This window comes from Microtus ochrogaster, linkage group LG2 (assembly GCF_000317375.1).
Source record: "Microtus ochrogaster isolate Prairie Vole_2 linkage group LG2, MicOch1.0, whole genome shotgun sequence".
In the NCBI taxonomy this organism is placed as follows: Eukaryota; Metazoa; Chordata; class Mammalia; order Rodentia; family Cricetidae; genus Microtus; species Microtus ochrogaster.
The window spans coordinates 25,732,153-25,754,888 of NC_022028.1; the positions used below are offsets into that span (position 1 = coordinate 25,732,153).

The 22,736-nt window shown below is 42.5% G+C and overlaps 1 protein-coding gene across 1 annotated transcript in view; it reads left to right on the top strand.

Annotated features, from left to right (window-relative positions):
- Slc9a2 (solute carrier family 9 member A2) overlaps window positions 1-22,736 on the top strand; it is an 81,883-nt gene that overhangs the window by 13,612 nt on the left and 45,535 nt on the right. The window contains exon 2 of the mRNA XM_005359993.3: window positions 20,657-21,120. Within this exon, the coding sequence (XP_005360050.1) occupies window positions 20,657-21,120 (464 nt within the window). The remainder of the gene's footprint in view (window positions 1-20,656; window positions 21,121-22,736) is intronic.

Sequence of the window (22,736 nt, forward strand, 5' to 3'; positions counted from 1 at the left end):
ACACACACACACACACACACACACACACACACACACACACACACACACCACATATAATTAAGAATAAAAATAAGTCTTAATAAAAGAGCATTCAAGAGAGACTAATTGCACCAACCTAACTATTCTGCTAAGTTGCTGGAGCTATTTTATTTATCAGTAGCAATTGTTGCTAAACTCATACCGTGTCTAACTTACAAGCTCATCGGTATGAATGTCCATGCAAAACATAATACACATACAGGCATTCACACTAGCTCTGGTTCCAGACATCTATTGAGGATCTTAGAATATGCCCCATGGATGAGAGGGAGGATATTGGACATATTTAATATATTAAGGAGTCATAAGCGAGAGAAACATGGGCTACTAAATATCAACTCTAATTGATATTGACAAGTAAAAAATTCTAAGTATTCTTCTTTGGTGGTTGCATACATTCAAACTTAATGGCAGATCATCCTGCTCATTTGGGGACCTAACCACACACAAGTGACATGCCTTAAGATGTGGTCTAAGGAACTATGTTTATTTGACCCATTGTCTGCAACTGTATCTGATACATAGTTAGGATTCGATAAATAACTGTTAAGTAGGTGAAAGATAATTAGAAAAGCTTTTTGTTTCTCCGCACTTAGGTTGTCCAGTCATTAAGGAAACAAAACACCCCGTATGACACCTGTGGTTTAGCTGTGTTCTCCTGGCACATATATTATTTATTTGCTCTTTCACTCTCAAATATCTCAGCCTTTCCACTTGCTTCTAATGTGTATTCTATTCTTGAACATACTTGAGTGGTCACCTAAGCTCTAGTTCCCAGAATCCCAGCCCTGCCATTAACTAGCTGTGAATCTGAGGTCACGTGGCTGCCCTCACTCACCTTTGTTATTTTGCCAGCAACCTGAGATACTGATAATGACAGCTTCTTCGTTCAGCCCTCCCAAAGACAAGGTTACCATGCTCCGAACTTGCTGCCTTAAAGACCTCAGCAATGTGGCTAGCCCCAGTGAGAACAGATAGCCACCTCCCTTCCCAAAGCATAATAGCACCCTGGAAAAGTCTGTTTGGTCCATTTGCTCCGCGGAAGTTGTTCGGTTATTTAGATGTCCTGGCTTCCTGCTGCTGGTGTTATAAATAAGCTTCCTTCCAAGACATACATATTTCAGCTCCCAACGCTGCCGAAGTGAAAATAAAGAAAATCGTCCGTCGGCTTTGGCTTAGTTTGCCATGGAAAAGAAGGGCAACGCACACCCATTGTTATCACTGGTTCCTCCTTAGAAACTGAAGGCTCAGCCGCCAGGCATAATAGGTGGAGGCCAAACCAGGCCCTGCATGTGGGGCCCCTTGTGGGCAAGGTGTGCCTTTCCCTGTGGCAGCCAGCTGTCTCTGCGACAGCCCAGGGTGGTCATGTGTATTCATGGATAAGTCAGTTATGCAGAGTCAGTGAAGTACACCACATAACACACATACATATAATTCATAAAATAGAACATATTAACATAATACATAAATATATATTATCTATTAACACATTACCTATTATTATGTAAGATTTAATATATACCATATAAAATAATATTAAAGTATGCATTATAATGAAGTATATAGAATATATTATATAGATTTATTATAGTTGTAATATGATAATACATTTATTATTTATATAAATATATATACACACATCTCCAACTGTCCTCTCTTATCCTTTCCACAAGCCTGCTGAACTCCTTCTTCCCAGGGTGTGTGCCTCACTGCATACAATCGGGGCTGCACAGATAAGCTTTAGCAGAGGGATCTCCCCCTAGGAAGTAAAACCTACCAGTGGCTACACACTCGGACTTATCCCCATGTCACAACCAGTAGCTGCCTCTAAGGCCTCAGAGATGGGTGGAAAGGTTTAGCTTTTACGATTTTCTGAGACAGGGTCTTGTATCCTGGGATGTCATAGAACTCCTGATCTCTCTGCCTCGATTTCCAAGAGACATGATGGCCCATGTGCAGCAGTGAATTCAGCTTTCTGATTTTTCACCCCTGGTCCTCACAGAGGGCAAGAATGCATTGCTAGTGTCAACCTTGGGCTACTTCCTTAGCGAAACAGCCTCCGTTTTTCCTAACTCTGTTTCAAACAGTCTGGAAAGACAATGGCCATGGCAGTTTTGGGGACTCTCAGCTTTCGAAGAAATCAGGAAACTTCCTGTCTGTGTGGAACAGCTCTGGCCGCAGGTGTCTGTACTATACTGTCAAGGCTGACCGTTTTCTCAGCCTATGGTACCCTTTGGCTGGTCGTTTATGTGTGAGTGAGCTGCTGTCCACAGCCTCCACAGAGGCTCAGCACACAAGCCCTAAGACGCAGGCCTCTTGTTTTTGTCTCGCTACAATGTGTGCAGTTAAAACCAGAACTTCCTTCATGTTTTTTCAGTTATTTCACAACTGCAATCTGCTTTGTTCCTCAGGAGAATCTTTTATCTTGTGTTGTGTTCCTGTTGATACTCATTCAATGTACAAAGTCTAAGGCAGGGGTTCTCAACTTTCCTAACGCTGTGACCCTTTAACACAGTTCTCTCATATTGTGGTGACCCCCACCCATAAAACTATCTTTATTGCTACTTCATAACTGTAATGTTGCTACTGTGATGAATTGTAATATAATGTAAAAAATTTTTTTTGGGGGGGCGAGATAAAGGTCTGCTGGAGGGGTCATGACCCACAGGTTGAGAACCACTGCTCAAAGGCTATCCATGATTGCTGATCATCTTGCTAGAGATTTGGCAGATAGGATATGTGATCTTGGCCATTAAGGACTTTATTTCCCCCACTGGGCAGAGAGAGAGAGAGACAGAGACAGAGAGAGACAGAGAGAGACAGAGACAGAGAAAGAGACAGAGAGACAGAGAGAGACAGAGAGACAGAGAGAGACAGTGAGAGAGAGACAGAGAGAGAGACAGAGAGAGAGAAACAAAAACACAAAAACAGATAAAGACAAAGAAGCAGAGACAGAGACAGAGAGACAGAGACAGAGATAGAGAGAGCTAACGGAATGACACAAGCTTTTTAAACCCTAAAGTCTTCCCTCGGGTACACATCTTCTCCCGTAAGACTACCACACCTCCTAGTCAATCCCAAACAGTTCTACCAACTAAAGACCAAGAATTCCCATATGAGTGGGTCTTTGGGGGCAGTTCTCATTCAGACCGCCAGATTCTACTCTCCAGGCTCCGCAGGACTCCCTAGAGTACAAATATTTCCTCTGTCCTGTAAATCAGTGGTGGCTGCTTTAGAGATTTTGCAACCACTTAATTGAAAAGTGAAATTAGACTGCAATTACTGGCAATTGTGGATTCTTCTCCTATACTTCCATCTGCTTATTTTAAGTAACTCGTCACTCTGTTTAGCAGCCAGCCTCCTGAAGGGATAAAATTCAACCGTAAAATAAAGTTCCCACCCAAGGTGGTGGCAAGGGTGGGGAGACCTCCTTGGAAAAACTCGTATAACTTTTAAGGACAGTAGGACACAAACAGCGAAAACCAAATCGGCGTCAATCATTCACTAACACACGGGCTGAAACGAAGACACAGCCTAGGATTTAGCCTCTACCCTGGGGCAATAGAGCGAAAATTACTTTGGACTGTTGGCTTGCACGGAAGGATTGAAATGCAGGTTAAAGCACACCCAAGCCCTTATCCCTGCCAGTCCAACACCATGCCTCTTCCCTTAACTAAACTGTGCAAAGGGCTTATTCAGAAAGAGTAGCTGAAACTTACGGACATCTGAACTCTAATTCCACCTAAGTAACGCTTACGCAATGAAGCGTCACCTCGGAAGAATCTCTTCATATCGAACTGTCCCTTCGTTAGTGACTTTGCTAAATGGTATTTCTAACATGTGTGGAGTGGGGAACAGGGAGGCAAAATACACTGCAGGGTGTCTACACAAGGAGAGCTCTAGAGGTTATAAAAATGTCTCAACAGGTTCCCCACAAGTTGAGTGACCTCAACGTGAAACATGAGACCATGAAAACACGAGACGGAGACTTTTCTAAGGCAGAATATTGAACACGTCCAAGGGCAGCGCTCTGTGTTTAACAGCAGGGATTTCATTTCCCACCTGGCTAGATGAGAAATTCCCCTGGTATCTGTGGGTGACTCCTCTCCACTTAAAGAGATACACATTTCACACCCAGAGAGGGATAGGTACAGAAACTTTTGCAAAGAGTCCAGTGTCACTGCTGTTATTTCCTGGAGCAGAATTACAGTGTGGCATAATGCAGCCAGTTCTAATTCCCAGACTTTCTTAAAGGTGTCTTTCGTGTATTTCTTTTTCCCTGCGCTGTGCTCCAAGAGAACCGTGCACAGTTGCTGAGATGCCAGCAGAAACAGGGTTCTTCTGCTGAACGCTGAGAATCTGAGTGTGCCGGTGGAAACCTCTGGCCATCCTCCAGAGCAGAGAATGGCCCTTGTAGCCCTCTCCACCCCTGGATCATGAGCAGACTAAAGCAATTTGAGATGATGTCCATCAGCAGGAAGTAGCCACCCTGTCCAGGTACATAATTGCTTTGCATTTCATATAAACTTCAGAACTATTAATCACCTTAAGTCAAAGGTGAGTCTCGTGATTGACGGAGAAGTCAAGTGTTCCTTTGTTTGGAGGCTTCTGTGTTACACTTCTTCTGTCGTTCAGGTGTAAGCTCAGCTTTCTTTATTAGGTTGAAAGTAAGAAATTAGTTTACTTTGTACAAGATCAAGATACAAAATCGTACAGTACCTGTACAAAGATTTTTTGTTTTGTTTTGTTTTTAGTTGCTCTTTTAGTTATTTTCTTAAAGGTTGTGACAAAATTCCAACAAATGTCAATTAACAGGGGAAAGTCTTCTTTGGACTCTTCGTTTGGTGGCAGGGGTGGGGAGGGCAGGGGGGCATAGTCTATAATGGTAGAGGAGGCAGAGAGGGAGCTAGAGGCGGCTGGTCACGTTCAATCCACTGTCAGAAAGACTGGGGTGTGACCACTGCCACTCAGCTAGCTGACTCCTTTCCATCTTTCCCATTTTTACGTCCCCAGCCCATGAGACGGTGTCATTCACATTCAGGGCGGGGTTTCCCTCTGGACTGACACCTTTCTCTAAATGCCCTCACTGGCACGCTCAGAGGAGTGTCTCCTAGGTGATTCTAAATCTAGCCCACCTGGCAATGAAGATTAGAGGTCCAAAGTCCACCCTTTCTCAGCTTCACACACAAGCGCATCACTTCAAACCATAAGACACCCACACCTGGTCCCTAAGGTCTCGCGCTTATCTCACAGTTCAAACTGTGTCCAGCTGACCTCTTAAAGTATCGACGATCGGTTAAGTCACAGCTCTGTTCAAAACCCCAGGGTCTATACTGTCGACTTGCCTGCCACTCAAGAAATCTCTTAACAGTAAGCCTCCCCCAAATGAAAACAAATCATATACTCCCATTATTCCATGGCACTGGGCTTATTGTCAGCCACGGTTTGTGGGGATGGCAGGGATAGGGAACACATGGTGGTGAGCTGGCTAGTCATATAATGTCCACCGGAAGCAGAGACAGATGTATGCTGGGACTGAACTCGCTTTCTCCCCCCTCCCTTTTTTTAATCATTCTAGGATCCCAGCCCATTAGATAGGGCCATGCCCATTCAGGATGGAAGTTTGCTTCCTAAGACTAGCTCGGCACTTCTCAAGCACAAACGACATGCCCAGAGTATGTCTCCTAGCTGTGTTTATATCCAGTCAAATAAATATAACCCAGTTAACTATGCAGTCATAATAAAGATGAACTATCCTTCCTGCCCTTGTGCATGCCTGAATGTTCTAGTTTCTGGAAAAAAAACTGTGAGTTTTTATACCTCTGAGGGAGTCAGCACTGATAACACCTGGGGACGTCTGTGGTTACTACTTCCTTGATATATATTTAGGTACATATTGGAGGGCTATACCATGCCATTATGTCATAAGAGAGGGACAACAACAATGAAACTGTCCCTTTTACAGTGCGCATTGTGTAGGTTCAACACCCTTAGCACACAAGAGCATTACACCTGGGAGTCTCCTCCCAGAGCTGACTCCCCTATGAGCCGATGTGTTCAGTCTTAGGAGGTTCTTCCCAGACTCCCCTGCTACTTCTCAAGGTGCAAGGCTTCCAAAAGTCCCCTGTGGGTGGGGGAGGACAAAGGAGTTCCCTGTTATCAGAGGGCAAATGCTTTCAATTGCTGTCTATATCAAATTGCTGAAAGCAATGTCTTTAGCTACCTCTGTCTCTGACCCTAGGGACACATTCTCGGTCAGAGAGAAAACCCTCTGTCAGTGTTGAATGTATGAAGCCCCCCCACCGTCCATCCCTCCCTTTTTCATCCCCTCCCTCCCTTTGTGTATGTATGTATGTATAAGTATACATGCTTATCTTTATATGTTCCATAGTTAACAGTTTTTGAGTCTGTGAAGACAATTACCATGTTTCTGATTAAAATACTAAATATGACATTTCTAGTTAGTGATATTGGAAAAATCTACTGAAAAAAATTTTGTCCCATTTTCCAGATGCTTAATTCCTTGGACCCAACTCATCTTTTTTCTTTATTCATTAATTTTTTATTTAAAAATTTACTTTTTTTTTTTTGCCGGGCGGTGGTGGCGCACGCCTTTAATCCCAGCACTCAGGAGGCAGAGTCAGGTGGATCTCTGTGAGTTTGAAACCAGCCTGGTCTACAGAGCTAGTACCAGGACATGCTCCAAAGCCACAGAGAAACCCTGTCTCGAAAAACCAAAAAAAAAAATTACTTTTTATTTTACATACTAACTCCAGTTCCCCCTCTCTCACCTTCTTCTGCCCACACCTTCCCCTTCTCATCTCCCATCCACTCCTCAGAAGGGGTAAGGCCTTCCTTGGGGAGTCTAAAGGTATGGCATACCAACTAGAGGCAGGACCAAGCCTGCCCCCTAGATCAAGACTGAGCAAGGGATCCCACCATCGGAATGGGTTCCAAAAAGCCAGTTTATGCACCTGGGATAGATCCTGGTGTTACTGTCAATCCCCTACCCCAAGAGATCAAGTCACGCACATTCAGAGGGTCTAGTTTGGTCCCATGCAGGCTCCCCAGCAGTCAGTGCCTTGTCTGTGAGCTCCCACTAGCTCTTGTCAGCTGTCTTTGTGGGTTTTCTCATCATGCTATTGACACACCTTATGATCCCTCCTCCCTGGCTTCAAGTGAACTCCAAGAGTTCAGCCCAGTGCTTGGCTGCATGAACCCAACTTCACATAAACTAAAATACCCTGCTAAGATTTGATCTAATTGTTTCTAATTGCCTAGACTGTAAATCATGATTTGACTGAAGAAAGGATTGAATGCAGCAGATAATTAGACAGGGGCGTGAGTCAAACCCTGTTTCCAGCCCTGGTTCTGTGATCAGATTAGGATTCAGCTGCCTTGCATAGAGCAGAGGCTGCCAAATGGTCCGTTCACCTCGTAAGTCCCCTCATCTCAGGGAAGTGAACTTAAGCAACTCTTTGTTGTACCTGTTGTACCCTGAACCTGCAGCAAGCTTATCCATTGGTAGAGTCTGGACAAAGGTCCCTCAAGGCTCTGAGTAGCCTAACCTTCATTTAAATGCTCAAGGAGGTAGAAGTCTGTCTGATAAGTCATGGAAACTGAGTCTAAGGTTCATTTCCATTGCTGTGGTTGAAAGGCAAAGTTAGGTTTCTAAAAAGAACAGAGAGAAAAATGGAAGGGTTTGCCTGGATCCGGTCTCCCATCATAGCCACAAGTAGCTTCGGATGCTTGGCTTTACTCAAACTTTAGATGCAAATTGTCCCTTATGAGACTTGATGGTGTCGAACCAGCTGAATCCTAATCCAGCTAAGGAGTACCACTACTTAGCCGAAATTAGACCGGGGTGAGGGACAGAGGAAGGGCCCAATCCTGATGATTTTTCAAGACAGACACAAAAGAAAATTTCAGTAAGAAATCTCTCAATTTTCAAAGACGAGCTCAATTTTGGGACTCCTCCTTAGACTAAGTACTGTGGGCTCCCAGGCCACCCTGACTTGAGTGGTTATAAACTAGTTGAAGATTTGCCATGTGATGTGATATTTTGTTTCTGTTGCAGATGTTCAATTTCTAATGCATCAGATCCCAATAAGCTAGTGTTAAACTGAAAATATTATAAATTGAAAACACATTTACTAAACCTGATCTGTGGAACAGCAGAATTTAAGAACACAGCAACTGTCTTGTTCCTCCTGAATGGGAGCTGAATACCAGTGGATCGTGAGAGAAAATTGGGTCATGTAGCTCAGAAACGATCAATATTCAAAGTCTGGTTTCCATTGAGCGTGTCATCTTTCACAGCCCCATGAAGTGTAAAACAAACAAACAGAAACCCCAAACAAAGGGACTTCGTCAGTTCTGTGACTTTGTACCTGCTTGTATTTAGGGGCGTGGGGGATGTTCCTGCACTCAAGGTGAGTGCGAATTTATTTGACAGCCAAATTAACACTGATGAAAATTAGTGCTTTTTCCAGCGTGCAATTAAAAAGATAAATACACACAAAGGCTGGGGGTGCATGCTAAGCAAGAGTTCTAAAACGAAGCTACATCCCAACCCTCTGGCAATAATTAGCTGCCTAAATGGAGACTTTCCCTACCCTCACTAAAAAGAGGCAGCTTCCTCTAGCTAGGGATAAAGATCAATGCATTTAGCCACTTTCATATTCTAATTATTCTTGTGTTCTTTTTTCATTGCCCGTTTTGAATAAATTGAAAGAAGAGGGGATAGAATAAACACACGTGCTGTGGGAGGTGGAGATATGGGAGCATATTATAATATAGTCAACCATTTCCCTGTTACTTCACATTCTGCTCTGAGGATTTTTATAAATTATGTTTTCTTTTGAATTGCCAACAATTCTTGTGTTTTTTTTCTTTTCCTTCTTTAATAGCCCACACATCACACATTTCGAAATGGACTCCAAAGAGCCTCGAGGAGACTCAGTTCACACTCTGCGCCAACAGATCAGTCAATATTATATTTTTGGAGTGTAGCACACAGCACCCATGCTGATCAGCAAATATCCATTTAAGCAAATTCTCCTATTTTCTGCTTGTTTGTTTAACAGTGTTTATGCAGTTCAATCAATATTTCATTTTGCTTTTATACCATTATTTTATAACAATGGGAAGGAAGGATAAAAATAAAAATAAATTATTTTCTCCATGAAGAATATACCATATAAACTTGCCATCTTAATACTAATGAAATAATTTGATGACAGGGTCTGTAGTGATAGCTCTTCTGTCTTTCACAGGACCTTTCTTCCCTTTCTTGGGCAAGGACTGAGAGTGGAGTATGTTAATGTAGTTCATGTTCTCCAAATTGACTTCACTGATTGGGGAGGGCTCATTGGCATGCAGGAAAAAAGGAGAATCCCACATCCCTCCTTTCGGGTGCCCCACCAACCTCCAGGTAGGGTGTTTCCATCCATCTTGCGAGGGTGACCTCTAGAAGGCCTGCTCAAACCTCCTGGGATGAGACCATAGTTTGCTCTGTGCTCTTTGGCTAGAGTTGAGCTTCTGTTATTTGAAACTTCTCTCTCTTGCTAGGTGGATTCTTTCTAAGTCTCTTGTCCAGATAAAGCACACCACTGCTAGGTCTCTGTCTCTATCCACTGGAATTTCCTGCCTCTGGCTTCTTTAGTTCAAGTATGAAGATATTAGAAGGAAAAACAATACCCCCCCCCAAAAAAAATCACCCACAAACAAACAAGAGGCTGGAGAGCTGGCTCAGTGGTCCAGAGCTCTGACTGCTCTATGGAGAACCAGGGTTTGGTTTGCAGCACTTGCATGACTGCTTATACCTTGGCAACTCTGAATCCAAAGCCTACTTTTGGGCTCTGTGAGCACTGCATACATTTGGTGTTCCGACTTTCAAGTAGGCAAAGCCTCAATACCAATGAAATAATTTCGAAAACAAAAGCCCCAAAACAAAGCTCAGTGCTCCGTCGTTCTTCAGACCTGGGAATTGGTGGCACTGTTCTTCTTGTCTTCCCTTATCTCCACCTGTTTGCTTCACGGTGAATGTCTGAGATTTTTGGGTTGTGACAAATGAGAACAGAGAAATGCAGGCCATCTCATCAGGGATAGAAATCTGCTCATCATTTTTAACGTGAATTTTCTTATCTTTTATTTCCTTCAGACTTTCAGTAAAACGAATTTAAGCTTTAGCATTTTAGGAAAAATTTTTTAAATCTTGCTTTTGTTTGCACTTATTTTAGTTTTATTAGAGTCACGTGAGACTGTTTTCATGCAAGTACATAATTTACGTTGGGCATACTCCCCAGGTACTTCACTGTCTTCCCCTCCCCCTTACCCATTAATCCCCTCTGTTCCCTTGAAAGGGGTGTCCAACCTTTCTGCTTCTTGGGACTATGTTGTCATCTGTAATGTTAATTCTTAAGAACACACAACTTGTTTGCAAAAACCAAATCTGATAATGTTTCAAGTAAGTTTACAAGGGTCATGTGTGCTGCTAGACATATGTAGACACTTCTGAAGCAATTTCATTTCTATTTTCTGTGATATATACGGTATTTGACTTCATGTATCTATAGAGACCAGAGCTCACAAATGAGAAGAAACCTGCATCGTTTATTTCTCTGAGATTGGCCTTTAATTCATCTATTATTATCTCCAATTATACCTATTTTCTCATAAACAATATAATTTTATTCTTCCTTATGGATAAAAACGTCCTAATATGTGAATAAATTATATTTTCTCCTTTAACCCTTTTGTCAATGGCCTTGTTCTTTATGAGATATTTTTGTGCCTTCATGCACTATTTTCTGGATTTATAGTTTCTTTCCAATCAAGTTTGTTTGAGGGTTTTTAAATTGTTTTTCCTCCTTCTAATTTGTGCAGACTTAAACTGAAGGAGCCAATGTCTAGGAAAGACCTAACAATGGTCTGCTTCATCTTGAAAGAGCCTTGCAAAGAGTCCATCTTGCCGGGGTCCCATCAGTTACTGTGACTCCTGTTCATGAAACACCTATGTGTGAATACCCCTGTGGTGTGCTGACTTGGGGTCCTTCAGGCACACGTGCAGGAGTGGCCTCGCTGGGTCATAAGGGTTTATGTTTAGTGCTTTGAGGGGCCCTTTGCTGATTTTCAGAGGGCCTGGACTAGTTTACATTGCCCCAGCAGTATGTAAGGGTTCCCTTTAGACCTCATCCTCATAAAGCCTACATACACGTATTATTTGTTTTTAGGATGACTGCCGTTTGAACTGGAGTAACGTAGAATCCCAATACAGTTTCCATTGGACTTATTTTGATCATTTGAGAACAGTCTATTCCTTTCATTAGCCTGTTTATCAATGGTCGTTTTGTTTGTTTATTTGCTGGTTTGTATTTTGAGTTCTTTATATACCGTAGTTCTGCATCCTCTGCTAGAGTCTGTCTCTCTGCTGCATTGCTTCTCTGCATGAAATTCTGTCTACTGTTCGCTATTTCTTGAGCTACTCAAGTCCCATTCAGAAAACACCTGCATACCCATGTGTTGAAGTGTTCTCCTCCCCTCTCCATGGCAGTCACAGAAGACCAGGGCTTACATTAAGGTCTTTGATCCATTTTATGTTCATGTTCATAAAGGAGAAGAGATCAGGGTCTATTTTCATTCATCAATGTACAGATGTTTAGTTTTGCCAGCACCATTTGCTCAGGATGCTATTTTTCTTCATTGTATTCTGTCAGCATCCTTGTCAAAAATGAGGTGGCTGTAGTGTGTGTGTGTGTGTGTGTGTGTGTGTGTGTGTGTGTGTGTTTACATCTGGGTCTTCTGTTCTATTCTACTGATCTATGTGTGTGTGTGTGTGTTTTGTGTTGGTTCAAAGGTGGAGACATCCCCTACTTTAATATTCTTTACCTTCTTCACTGGTGACAATCTTCCATCTCTAAAGTGATGGTTACCTGTGAGTCTTGTTGTTTGCTACTTTGAGATCAATCCCATGTAGCCTAGGTTTGCCTTGAACTTTCTATATAGTTGAGTTTGACATGGGAATCCCGATCCTCCTGCCTCCTCCTCCCAAGTGCTGTGATTACAGGTGTGTACCACTCCACTCCACCTCTCTACCTAGAGACTTTTTCTTTTTACAGTTGAACTATAAAAGAAACTGCTCTGTGTCTTTTAGTTATGTCTTGTTATCTTCATGATTATGTAACAAGAGTCAAGCTATGCTGTTTGTCCTCACTGGTATCTACCTTGTTCTTTATGAGACATTCTTACGCCTTTATGCCCCATTATCTAGATTTATAGTTTTATTCTTATGAATCATTCAAGGCACAATAAAATGAGATGGTAGTGTGTATTGCAGTGATTCAGAGCTAGTCTGACATTATAGCTGTAGGCTCCTCCATAGTATTCTATAAATATCAGCTGCCATTTCTTTTGGTAAACATGTTATCAATATGCTAAAGCAGAGTGATATTGTTCAAGAACTTCCTGATGGGTATTCACTGTATCTCTTCTTGTTGTTCTCCATTTCAACAATAACAAACTCAGTATTCAGTTTGTTGAACTAAAACTGTGGCTTCACTATTGACCAATACTCATATCAGGACTCTCCAGGCCAGTATCATACTAGGTTGGAGCAACAGTATCCAAACACACTCATCTGACCCCCTCTCATACTACCCCCTTAATGAGGACCACTTTCCAATTGCTCAAAAACATGTTGATAGCAGCCAAAATGATCCCTTACAAATCATGAGTCCAGTCACGCTTGCCTCTGCTCATGAACCTTCTAGGGCTCCTCATTACTCTCAGAACAGATCCAAAATCTTCTCCTGGCCCCAGAGTTACCATGTTATGACATTTTCCTGTTCTTTTCTTTCTACTGTGTTCTTCAATCTCTGAGCTCCGGCCAGACTGGCCTGGTTGACCAGAAGGCTCTCAGCTCAAGGTCTCTGTTTTCGGGCTTTTCATTCATATTTAGAAAAGCACGTGTACCATGTTTTGCCTCCTTCATTCCACTGGGAATTTTGTATTTCCCGACCACACAGACATTAAATATTCATCAGAAGAACTCCTTCATCCTTCTCTGCTTTCCTCTGTGTGCTCATAATTAACTGTTTCTGCGTATCCATTTAACTTCTGTTTCTTACCTTTGGGTCACCACTTTCCCCCTAGTGTCAGCTATAATAACTAATGTATGAAAGGGTCTCAAGAGCTATAGATTAGATGAAACAAAAATAATTTAATGGCGTAATGATTCTACTTCCTCCTGTTTTTCCCCACCACACACAATGTCATAATAAATGTCCTTAGTGCAAAATTCCTTGACTTTTCAATCATATGAGCACAGTCTCTGAAGAGAGAGATCTTTATTATCTGAGAGTGCTCTTTTTATTGCTGAGTGGCCATTCTCTTTAATTCCTCCTTGTGTTGAGCCCATCTTCCATGGGATTACGCACAGGTCTTGCATGGAGCCTGGGTTCTGCTAAAACATTTTAGTCTCATGTTTTTATAGACAACTTCTTTTTCTTTACATGGAAGGTTAATCGTTTCTATTTGTTTCGCCTCTTGGGAAGTTCTCATTTTCTTACTTCTCATTTGTCACCTCCGGTTTCTTGGAAGGGGCTTCTTTCTGTTTCTGCCTGCACAAAGGCAAGGGGATGGCAATATATCTTCGCTAGCTTCGGCTTGTCATGGTACAGAGGTGGGCCAAGAGTTATTTCTCAGGTTCTGTGCCGCATGGATAGTTGATGTTTGGTTGCAGCCCTGCTTCCCTCAAAGCTAGTCACAACACACATTCTTCCGGACCTAGTCTTTTCTCGAACCTTCCTTTTTGCTTCATTACTATAGGAGTGGAAAAATCCTTACCGATCAATCTTTTTTTTTTATTAAATTTATTTATTTATTAAGGATTTCTGCCTCCTTCCTGCCACCGCCTCCCATTTCCCTCCCCCTCCCCCAATCAAGTCCCTCTCCCTCATCAGCTTAAAGAGCCATCAGGGTTCCCTGACCTGTGGGAAGTCCAAGGACTGCCCACCTCCATCCAGGTTTAGTAAGTTGAGCATCCAAACTGCCCAGGCCCCCCCAAAGCCAGCACGTGCAGTAGGATTAAAAACCCATTGCCATTGTTCTTGAGTTCTCAGTAGTCCTCATTGTCCGCTATGTTCAGCAAGTCCAGTTTTATCCCATGCTTTTTCAGACTCAGGCCAGCTGGCCTTGGTGAATTCCCGAAAGAACATCCCCATTGTCTCAGTGTGTGGGTGTACCCCTCGTGGTCCTGATCTTAACATCATCTATATTCATGAAATTGTCTTGAGGGTCCTCAGCTGGATGCTTTCTCCTCCTGCTCCTCTGGTGCTTGTTTCGTTTCCTCTCTGATGACATTTGTTATGCTCTTTCTTCTACCATGAATGATTAAGGCCAAATCTTATCTGTTGGACTACAGGTATAGTCCCTGATTACAAGAAACATTTGTGATATAACCTGTCCAGTCCTTATCTACAAAAGAGGCTTAATCAAACTGTGATTGAGTCCAACTCTTGTCTCTATCCCTTTCTAAAGTCCATCCTGGAAGGAGAATTCATTAGTGTTCACTTTCTTCTGTGTGGTCCAGTCATCTGAAAGACTTAATTGCCATCCAAGTTTTACTCTAGAATGATATCAACAATGTTTCATTTATATTTTCAAAGTTTGCAATCCTTTTATTATGAGGAGTGTTTTGTAAACCCAGAGGTGGAGCATTCAATCAGAAGAAAGCCTTTGTACATAGAGTTATATTATATTTGATGGGGTGGTTGCTAAATTCATTTTACAGCCTTTGCTTATGACTAAATGTTATAAGAAGCCTATACTCCTTGTAGTAATTTTTTAATATATCAGTTAATTCTGCTTTATTAACTCAGTTCTATATATTTTGTATATTATTTTTAATGCCTTAATTATTTGAGTTAGTAGTTAATATAATTTACTTTCAGAAATATATTTTACTCAGTCTTTACTTGAATTATAGTATGATAAGAATTTGTTGGAATATCTGATTTAAAAAAATCAAGCTGCTATTGTGTTTGTTCTGTCTGCCTAATTGCTTACTGCAGTTCTGCATCTGGAAGTATGTATTTAGTTGATATATAAATGGAGATACTTTAAAAATAAACATATGGGGGCCTTCTTTATTCCTATTGATACCAAAAAACAAACTTTCATACTATCTATTCTATGTTCTTCTCTTATTTCCGCCCGCCAGGAAGGCATGGCTTACTTAGAACATCACTAACTTTGAAGCTAACCTGCCCCAGACCCCTGTGCGGGGCCAGGCAGCCACGATCATTGCGCAATGCCTCCTTGGTGCCCATGTGTGATTGTCCAGTGCTTAACCTTAGCTTGGCAAGTATTTATTGATGCAATAGACGCTATTTATATATTTTTTCAAACCCCTTGAAAATGTAAAACAAAATAAAGGGAAATTAGAATTTGCATAGGTCTTTAGTTCATGCTAATGTGTTTCCTCTGAGGTCTTGGCTCTTCCCTTCTGCTAATCTCCTACCTGCCTTGATCTGATCACAACTGTAGTGTGTGTGTGTGTGTGTGTGTGTGTGTGTGTGTGTGTGTGTGTCCCCATCTGCCTTGAGCTTGTAGCAACTGTATGGTTTGCTTGGTTGGCTTTCATTTTCTTTTTGTTTTTATGCTTTTCTCTGATTCTGACTTTTACAGTGTTAGTCTTTGGTGGTGGATTCTATTATCTGGATCTGGAAGCTGTTTGTTTGTTTGTTTATTTATTTTCTGTCTTTCCCGTCATCCCAGGGTAAACAGGTTATTGTTACTACAGTGAGAAAACAGAGTAAATTGCTCTCAGTGATTTTACTTTTATGTAGACGTTACGCTTTTAAACTAAGCTTATTTCCACACTTGTGTGTAGAGAGAAAGGAAATTCATGTCACTCCTGGGGAGGAGCATTTTACGTTATATTTTTATGTGAGTCTTCTGCTAGCCCACTGAGATTTGTTACAATAAACATAAAACAATAAAGATTTAAAGCACTATCATTGCAGATTTTTATATGCTGGCAATAAACAGTAAAGAAAAGAAGTGCAGTACCCCTCAAACAATCGACAGGAGGTACCAGGAAATAGAAACAGGCTGCAGCTGGGGAGGTGAGCACTCAGCAGCCTGGACTCCAAACACGGCAGCCGATTTGGCTTTGTGCTGCCTGTGGTCTGAAGATGGTTTTCACATTTTCCAATGATTTAAACCAAATCTAAATAAGAGCATAGGAGTGTGTGGAAGTGTATGGAGTTCTAGTTTCACTGTGTGTGAATGAAGCTTCCTTGGAATACGGCCACGAGCGTTCGTTCTCTTCGCTGTTACCAACAATCCATCGCTTCCTTTGCACTGTAAAGACAAACTAAAATATGGTGTGCAAGCTAAAAGTATTTGCTGTCTGGCACCATGCTGTAAGTCCCCGCCACTCTCGGACCTACACGGCTTTGTCTCTGCAATAGCTCGTGTTGGCCTCATAGAAATGATCATCAGTTTGGCTTGGTTTTTCTTGCCAATGGCTGATACTTTTCTTGATGATATTAGATAGACTGATGATTCAGGCACAGACGGTCCAATCTATTAAAGTCAATTTTCACCCTTCACAGAATACTCAAGGAGAAACCAATGTATGTTTCTGTCAATAATAATATTTAAGAAGCAGTCTTGTTTATTTTTTTAAGCTATCCATTTTGCTGATCAGTTGATTCCAAGTACTCACGGAAGCATAGACATGGGAATGCCAAGCCTTGCCTGCCAGCTGAGTGTCACCCAGTGCCCTTCATGCCTCTGCTTATGTTCCCTGGAGGGCCCTGTGCTGAGGATTCCTGTGACTGCCCTTCACTTAATCCCTTCTTGACCATGGAACAACTGGGCAGATTCAGTAACCACTGTCCTATTTCAGGAAAGGGCCACTCAGATCCATTTTGATAGACCTAAGCGTTTAGAAACGAAAAAGAAAAGCTTTTTTTTTAAATATAAATTCTCTATTGACTCACAGTATTCCTGTTGGATACTCTTCATTCCTGATTCATCTTTGACTGAGTTTTTTCCATATTCCTTGTCCCTCTTCCTTGGTCTCCTATTTGCGTCCCCATCACTGCTTCCTATTGGCTAAGGTCTTGGTCAGAACCTGGCACAATGCATGAACTTGGCAAGCATTACCATCTGGCATCCACGGATACCCTCTCTGTCTCTTCTCCTTTGCTTCAGCTCAGATGCCCAGTTGCCCATCCTCCACTCACAGTATGCTTTCTGGAACGAGAGAGCTGCACTCCGGCGTGTGAGAGAGAGCCCTAGGTCCCAGACGGTGAGTTAGTGAAGGAAAATGAAACATCAAGAGCAGGAGTGGGCGTCTCTGAAAACAGGCCTCCTCCAGTTCTACTCTGCCTCTAGGGTTCCCTATGTTTGTCTGCATATCATTACAAGAGCTTTTGTCTTGGCTTTTTTCCTCTGAACCAGAGGAGGCAGCAAAAATATGGGGCACCCGTGATGTGTCGCGAACAGTGCTGCGTTGTGTAGTCAACAATCCGGGTGTCATTGAAGACGTTTACCTGGGAGGTATATATTTCACTGTCTCAGTTGAGTAAGAGGAGTCTGGCGACAGCCAGTCATCCAGTCATTGTCACGTGCAGAGAGTGGGAGAGCAGCATTCCAGGCTGGGACAGTCGTCCAGTGTGGCAACTTTGGAGGCCCAGGGCAAGGAACCTTCGGCTTAGGGCTGAGTTCCAGAAAGGCATGGATTGTGCTCGGATCCTGGCCTGTTCTTATCGTACAGGAAATGCTGGCTGTGAAAGGAGGCAGCACGCAGGGAGATATAGAGAGGGGTTTTCTGAGAAGTTTTTATTCTGTTTGACAATGAGGTCAGCGGATCAGCTAGAGGTCATGGGCAGACAGCTGTACCCATTGGATACATTAATTCTACTTATTACTGCAGCCTACAGAGTCGTAGTAATAAAGCGAAAAACAATAGATGATTGAATACCCTGCATACAGATGCTCACTTTATTGTGTAGAAATTAGTATTTTATATTCCTCCAAATGCTATTGCTTCAGCGCACGGAGTATTTCGGGCTGTGGTTTTAGTCCTGTTGGTAATAGAGTCTCACTTATTAAACAGCTGTGGCTGTGAGTCTCTGGGAACATATTCTGTCACTCCCCTACTCCCCCTTGTCCCATCATTTTGATACTTTTCTCTCTTAGACCATCCATGATACTTCAATAGTACTGGGTACTGTTGAGTAGGACTGAGTAACTTAAAAGGGAAGACATCGATTTTCTCATCGTTTTGAATGCTGTGAGTCTAAGACCACGGTGCCACCCTTGGCCTGTAATTGACAGGCTCTCTGCTGTACTCACACATGGCAGAAGGACAAGGAAAGAAGGGTGGAATCTTCCAGACACCATAAGAGGCCTTTCCCCAGAAAAACGCTCACAGAGAGAGTTGGCCTCAGAACTGGTGGGTCTCACAGGGCAAAAAAGAGGAAGCTGATCCCAGGAGCAGGATCCATTTCCTGTCTGGAACACTGAAGGAGGAAGTGTCTGCCATCCTTCAGCCTCAGGTTGAGTTTTGAGGGTCTCAAAGACAAAGCAGTGTTTCTATTTGGACAGGTCTCACTATCAAGGGCCCCATCTTGTATAGATGCAGGTAGGCTCTCACTGGCCGGGCGTGTGGAGAGAAAGGAGGTGTAGAACATTGAGAAAAGAGCTATTGAGCCTGATGGAAGGGGTGCCAAAGGGCAGGGTCTCCACCCTCCTGATTGCGCTGCAGAGGCAGAGCCACACACACTTGGTCATCAGGAGGGTGCTACAGAATCTGAACCTGTTTTCCTTACTATGGTGACTTTCTGATCATCTTTATGCCAGTATTGCTTTCATCATAAAATTCTGACATTTCCTGTTGCTGCCAGGCTGACTACAGTACAGCATCATTGTTGAGGCTGTCCTGTTCCCAGTTTAAATTTCACTGTCACAAACACCCTGAGAGTCCCCACCTCTTCACTCTGTTGTATTGAAATTGGAAGGAGGCTCATTCAAGGCACAGCTTTTTTTATATTCTAAGTTGATTCTAAAATATATGAAGGGTCTCAGGATGATGTACTGTTGTCTTGCCATTACAGGCTCTTGTTCTCTTTCCTACCCCAACTTTTGCTCAGGTTCTTTGTTTGTTAAAATCACACTGGGCTCCTACACAGAGTAGGAGGTAGCTAACCTCCTCCTTCCTTTCTTGGGAGGCTTCTGTCCCTGACTAGAAGTTTAGTCTTTGATGTCTGCACCATCCTGTCTCTTTTTGGGTGCTTTCCTTAGCCAAACCTACCTCTTCTGTACTTACCTGGCTCTTGGTTGAGACTTGAGCCTACCTTGTACTGCACTGGAGAAATTCACAGATACACCTGTTTTTGTCTCTTGTTCGGGAACTCTTCCAGACAGGGGAGCACATGTGTATATATCCTTTATAAACCAGTTACTTTACACATCCTAATAAGTTGCTTTGGTTGTCTCTTAAGGATCCCACATCTCAAAAATTAAACATATTCAGGATTAAAATAAAAAGATTAGAGATAAAGAAATTACTATTTTTTTTTTATCAACAGCCAAGAAAAAAGTAGTAATCTCAAAGATGACTCGTGACCCAACCAGTGTGGTGTGACTATGGAGGGCTTTGAGTCTTGATGGTCACTTTGGTTTTTTAAAAGCATCAAAGTTAACTCCTTACTAGAGATTTGGTAGGATGAAAGGAGACGAACGTCTGAAGATGTTCTGAGCAGAATTAAATTGTTTTCAGCATACCATTGCATTGTCTGGGGCTGGGAAAGGGAGGGTCCTTTAAGAAAGTGCTTGCTATATAAAAACACAAGGACTCAAGAAAATTCACCGGGTGTGTTGGCCTCTGCTTGCCATCGCACAGCTGGGGAGGCTTATGGCTGTCTAGAATGCCCTGGCCAGATGAAGCCATTGCTGGGTAAATATTCTGTTCTTCACACAAAACTACAATAACAACAACAGCAACAACAACAAAAACTGGTGTGGACAGCTCCCTCCTGAGGAACAACATGGCAGGGTTTGCCCTGGCCTGCAGAGGAACCTCCTAGGAAAGGAAGGAAGGAAAGCAAACAGCAACCTCGTTCTCCATTGAGGATCCTGGTGTGTTTCTAACCTAGAGAACACCTGAACAGAAGCCCATGGTAGACAAAAGAGAGGGGACTGCTGATCGCAGAAACACAAGCAGACCTGTGTGTGTGCATTCCCAGGTGTACCAGCACACACAGGACCGTCTCTAACACATTGTGTTATCATTCCATTTTCATAGTCCCAGTTTTTAAGAAAAATGCAATAAAGGTATAGAAACTCCCACACTGTGCCATGTAAACAATGGGTATCTCTAGCATTTGATTTCTGGCTTAAAATTCAGCTTGTGTCTTATTAGCATTTCCTGCACATACGTAAATAAGTAAATGTAACCTGTTTAAAGTGGACTGTTTTGCAGTCTAGAAGCCAATTACAGTGAACTGGGAGTATTTGAAGTTTGGCTTACTGTTTCTATGGAGACTAATATCCCTTCTCCACAACTCCTGGCTAACCCAGACTCTGTGCTTCTTCCTACCAGGTTTCCATCTGTACCACAAATTGCCCACGATCGTGCCAGAGAGCTGCCTTCTCATAATGGTCGGACTTCTACTCGGTGGGATCATCTTTGGTGTTGACGAAAAGTCTCCCCCAGCCATGAAGACGGATGTGTTTTTCCTGTATCTCCTGCCACCCATCGTTCTGGATGCTGGCTACTTTATGCCCACGCGCCCCTTCTTTGAGAACTTCGGCACCATTTTCTGGTATGCCGTGGTAGGCACGCTGTGGAATTCCATCGGCATCGGGGTGTCTTTGTTTGGCATCTGCCAGATTGAGGCGTTCGGCCTCAGCGACATCACGCTGCTCCAGAACCTGCTGTTTGGCAGCTTGATCTCAGCTGTGGATCCCGTGGCCGTGCTTGCTGTCTTTGAGAACATTCACGTCAATGAGCAGCTCTACATCCTGGTCTTTGGCGAGTCTCTGCTCAACGATGCTGTCACAGTGGTGAGTAAAGGAGGACCTGGAACATCGCTGGGGACCAAGCTTCACTGACATCTTTAAAGCTTCCCAAGTTATTCACTGTAGAGTGAATAACCAACCAAATGTCTTTTGCTATGCATTTAACAACATGATACAATGTCAAATGTAGGGAAGTGTTTCCCCACATGGCCACGGAGTAGTAGATTCTATAGTAGACATCAGCTGACTTCCCTCTAAGTCAAATCATTTCAGATACTGTCTATCTAGAGAAAGCTTCGGGCATACAGGCCGAGGGCGCAGTCCCCAGACTGTCTCTTGCCCATCTTCAGATAATAATTGCAACCCTCAGTTTGCTTGACATTTGTGATTTTTGACCAATGGACTGTATAATGGGAGTTCCCACACCTCCTTCTTGCTGGATTAGCTCACAAAGCTCATATACGTTGGTTTAGTATATCGATACTGGAAAAGATACAGAGGGAGGGTGTGTCGGGCAAAAGGGCATGAAACTAGCTTCATATCAAACCTCACATGCCCAGCTATCCAGAAGCCTTCTGAATCTGCCCCTATGGGTTCTTTTGACACAGACATGATTGACTATGTCATTGGCCGTAGGTTATTAATTTCACTTTCCACCTTCGTCATCATGCTCCAACCATGTGGGTGGAAGATGACAAGCAAAGTCTCAAGTGTTGAACTTTGCCTTGCTCTTTCCAGTGACCAGGTCCCATCTTGCTGAATCTGCCACTCACCAACCAGTTGTCAGCTTGCAAAGACACTTGTCACTGTCACTGAAGAGAGTCTAAGGATTTTAGCAACCGTATGTCTGGGGAGGGCTCAGAAAATTTGAATACATATTTCATAATATCAGAGCCCTTCATTTGGATGAATGATCTTATGTTGTGACTTTGAAATTCTTAATACACATTTTAATTAGTTACTTACATTTTATTTATTATGTTGTAATTAGCTCCTTGCTTTCATTTTGCACTGGGCCCCACAAAGAGTGTACAGATGGCAATATCATAAAATACAAAGCACCAACACAAGATTAGGGAGCATAAACATGAATGTGGCCATTGTATCTCTGATGGGTTACCTCTGTGATTATTTTGAACATAATAGTTTTTAATAATGATTCAAGGGGTCTCAGATCCCTGTGATAAGTGATGTCATTAGTGTATATAATGTACATAACATATACATATAATATATAGCACATGTAAAATATATGCTAATCTACAACACTTGTGAGTGATGTTTACTAGGGAATGTTCTCTCTGGATGAAGCAATGCCATTAATATTTATAATGTGTGAAATACATATTTGCTCTCTGTTCATATACAATACTTGTGAAGTGACGTCTACTGGGGAACATTCTGTCTGGGGACAGTGTGACTGCTATTGATGTTTACAGAGAAATCTTTCCTCACATGCACACTTTCTACTCCCACTGACCCAGCACACCCCTGGTCCTCATCTTGTTCCCATAAGCAATATTTTTATTTGTATAAAGAACTATTTAATAGAAAGAACTATTCTACTTCTCTCTTAAATGCCACATAAGGAGCCAGAAGCTCCTGTGACCTCAACTTTAGTAGTGATTATTTCCACCTTGCCTTCTCAACTTGGACGAGGA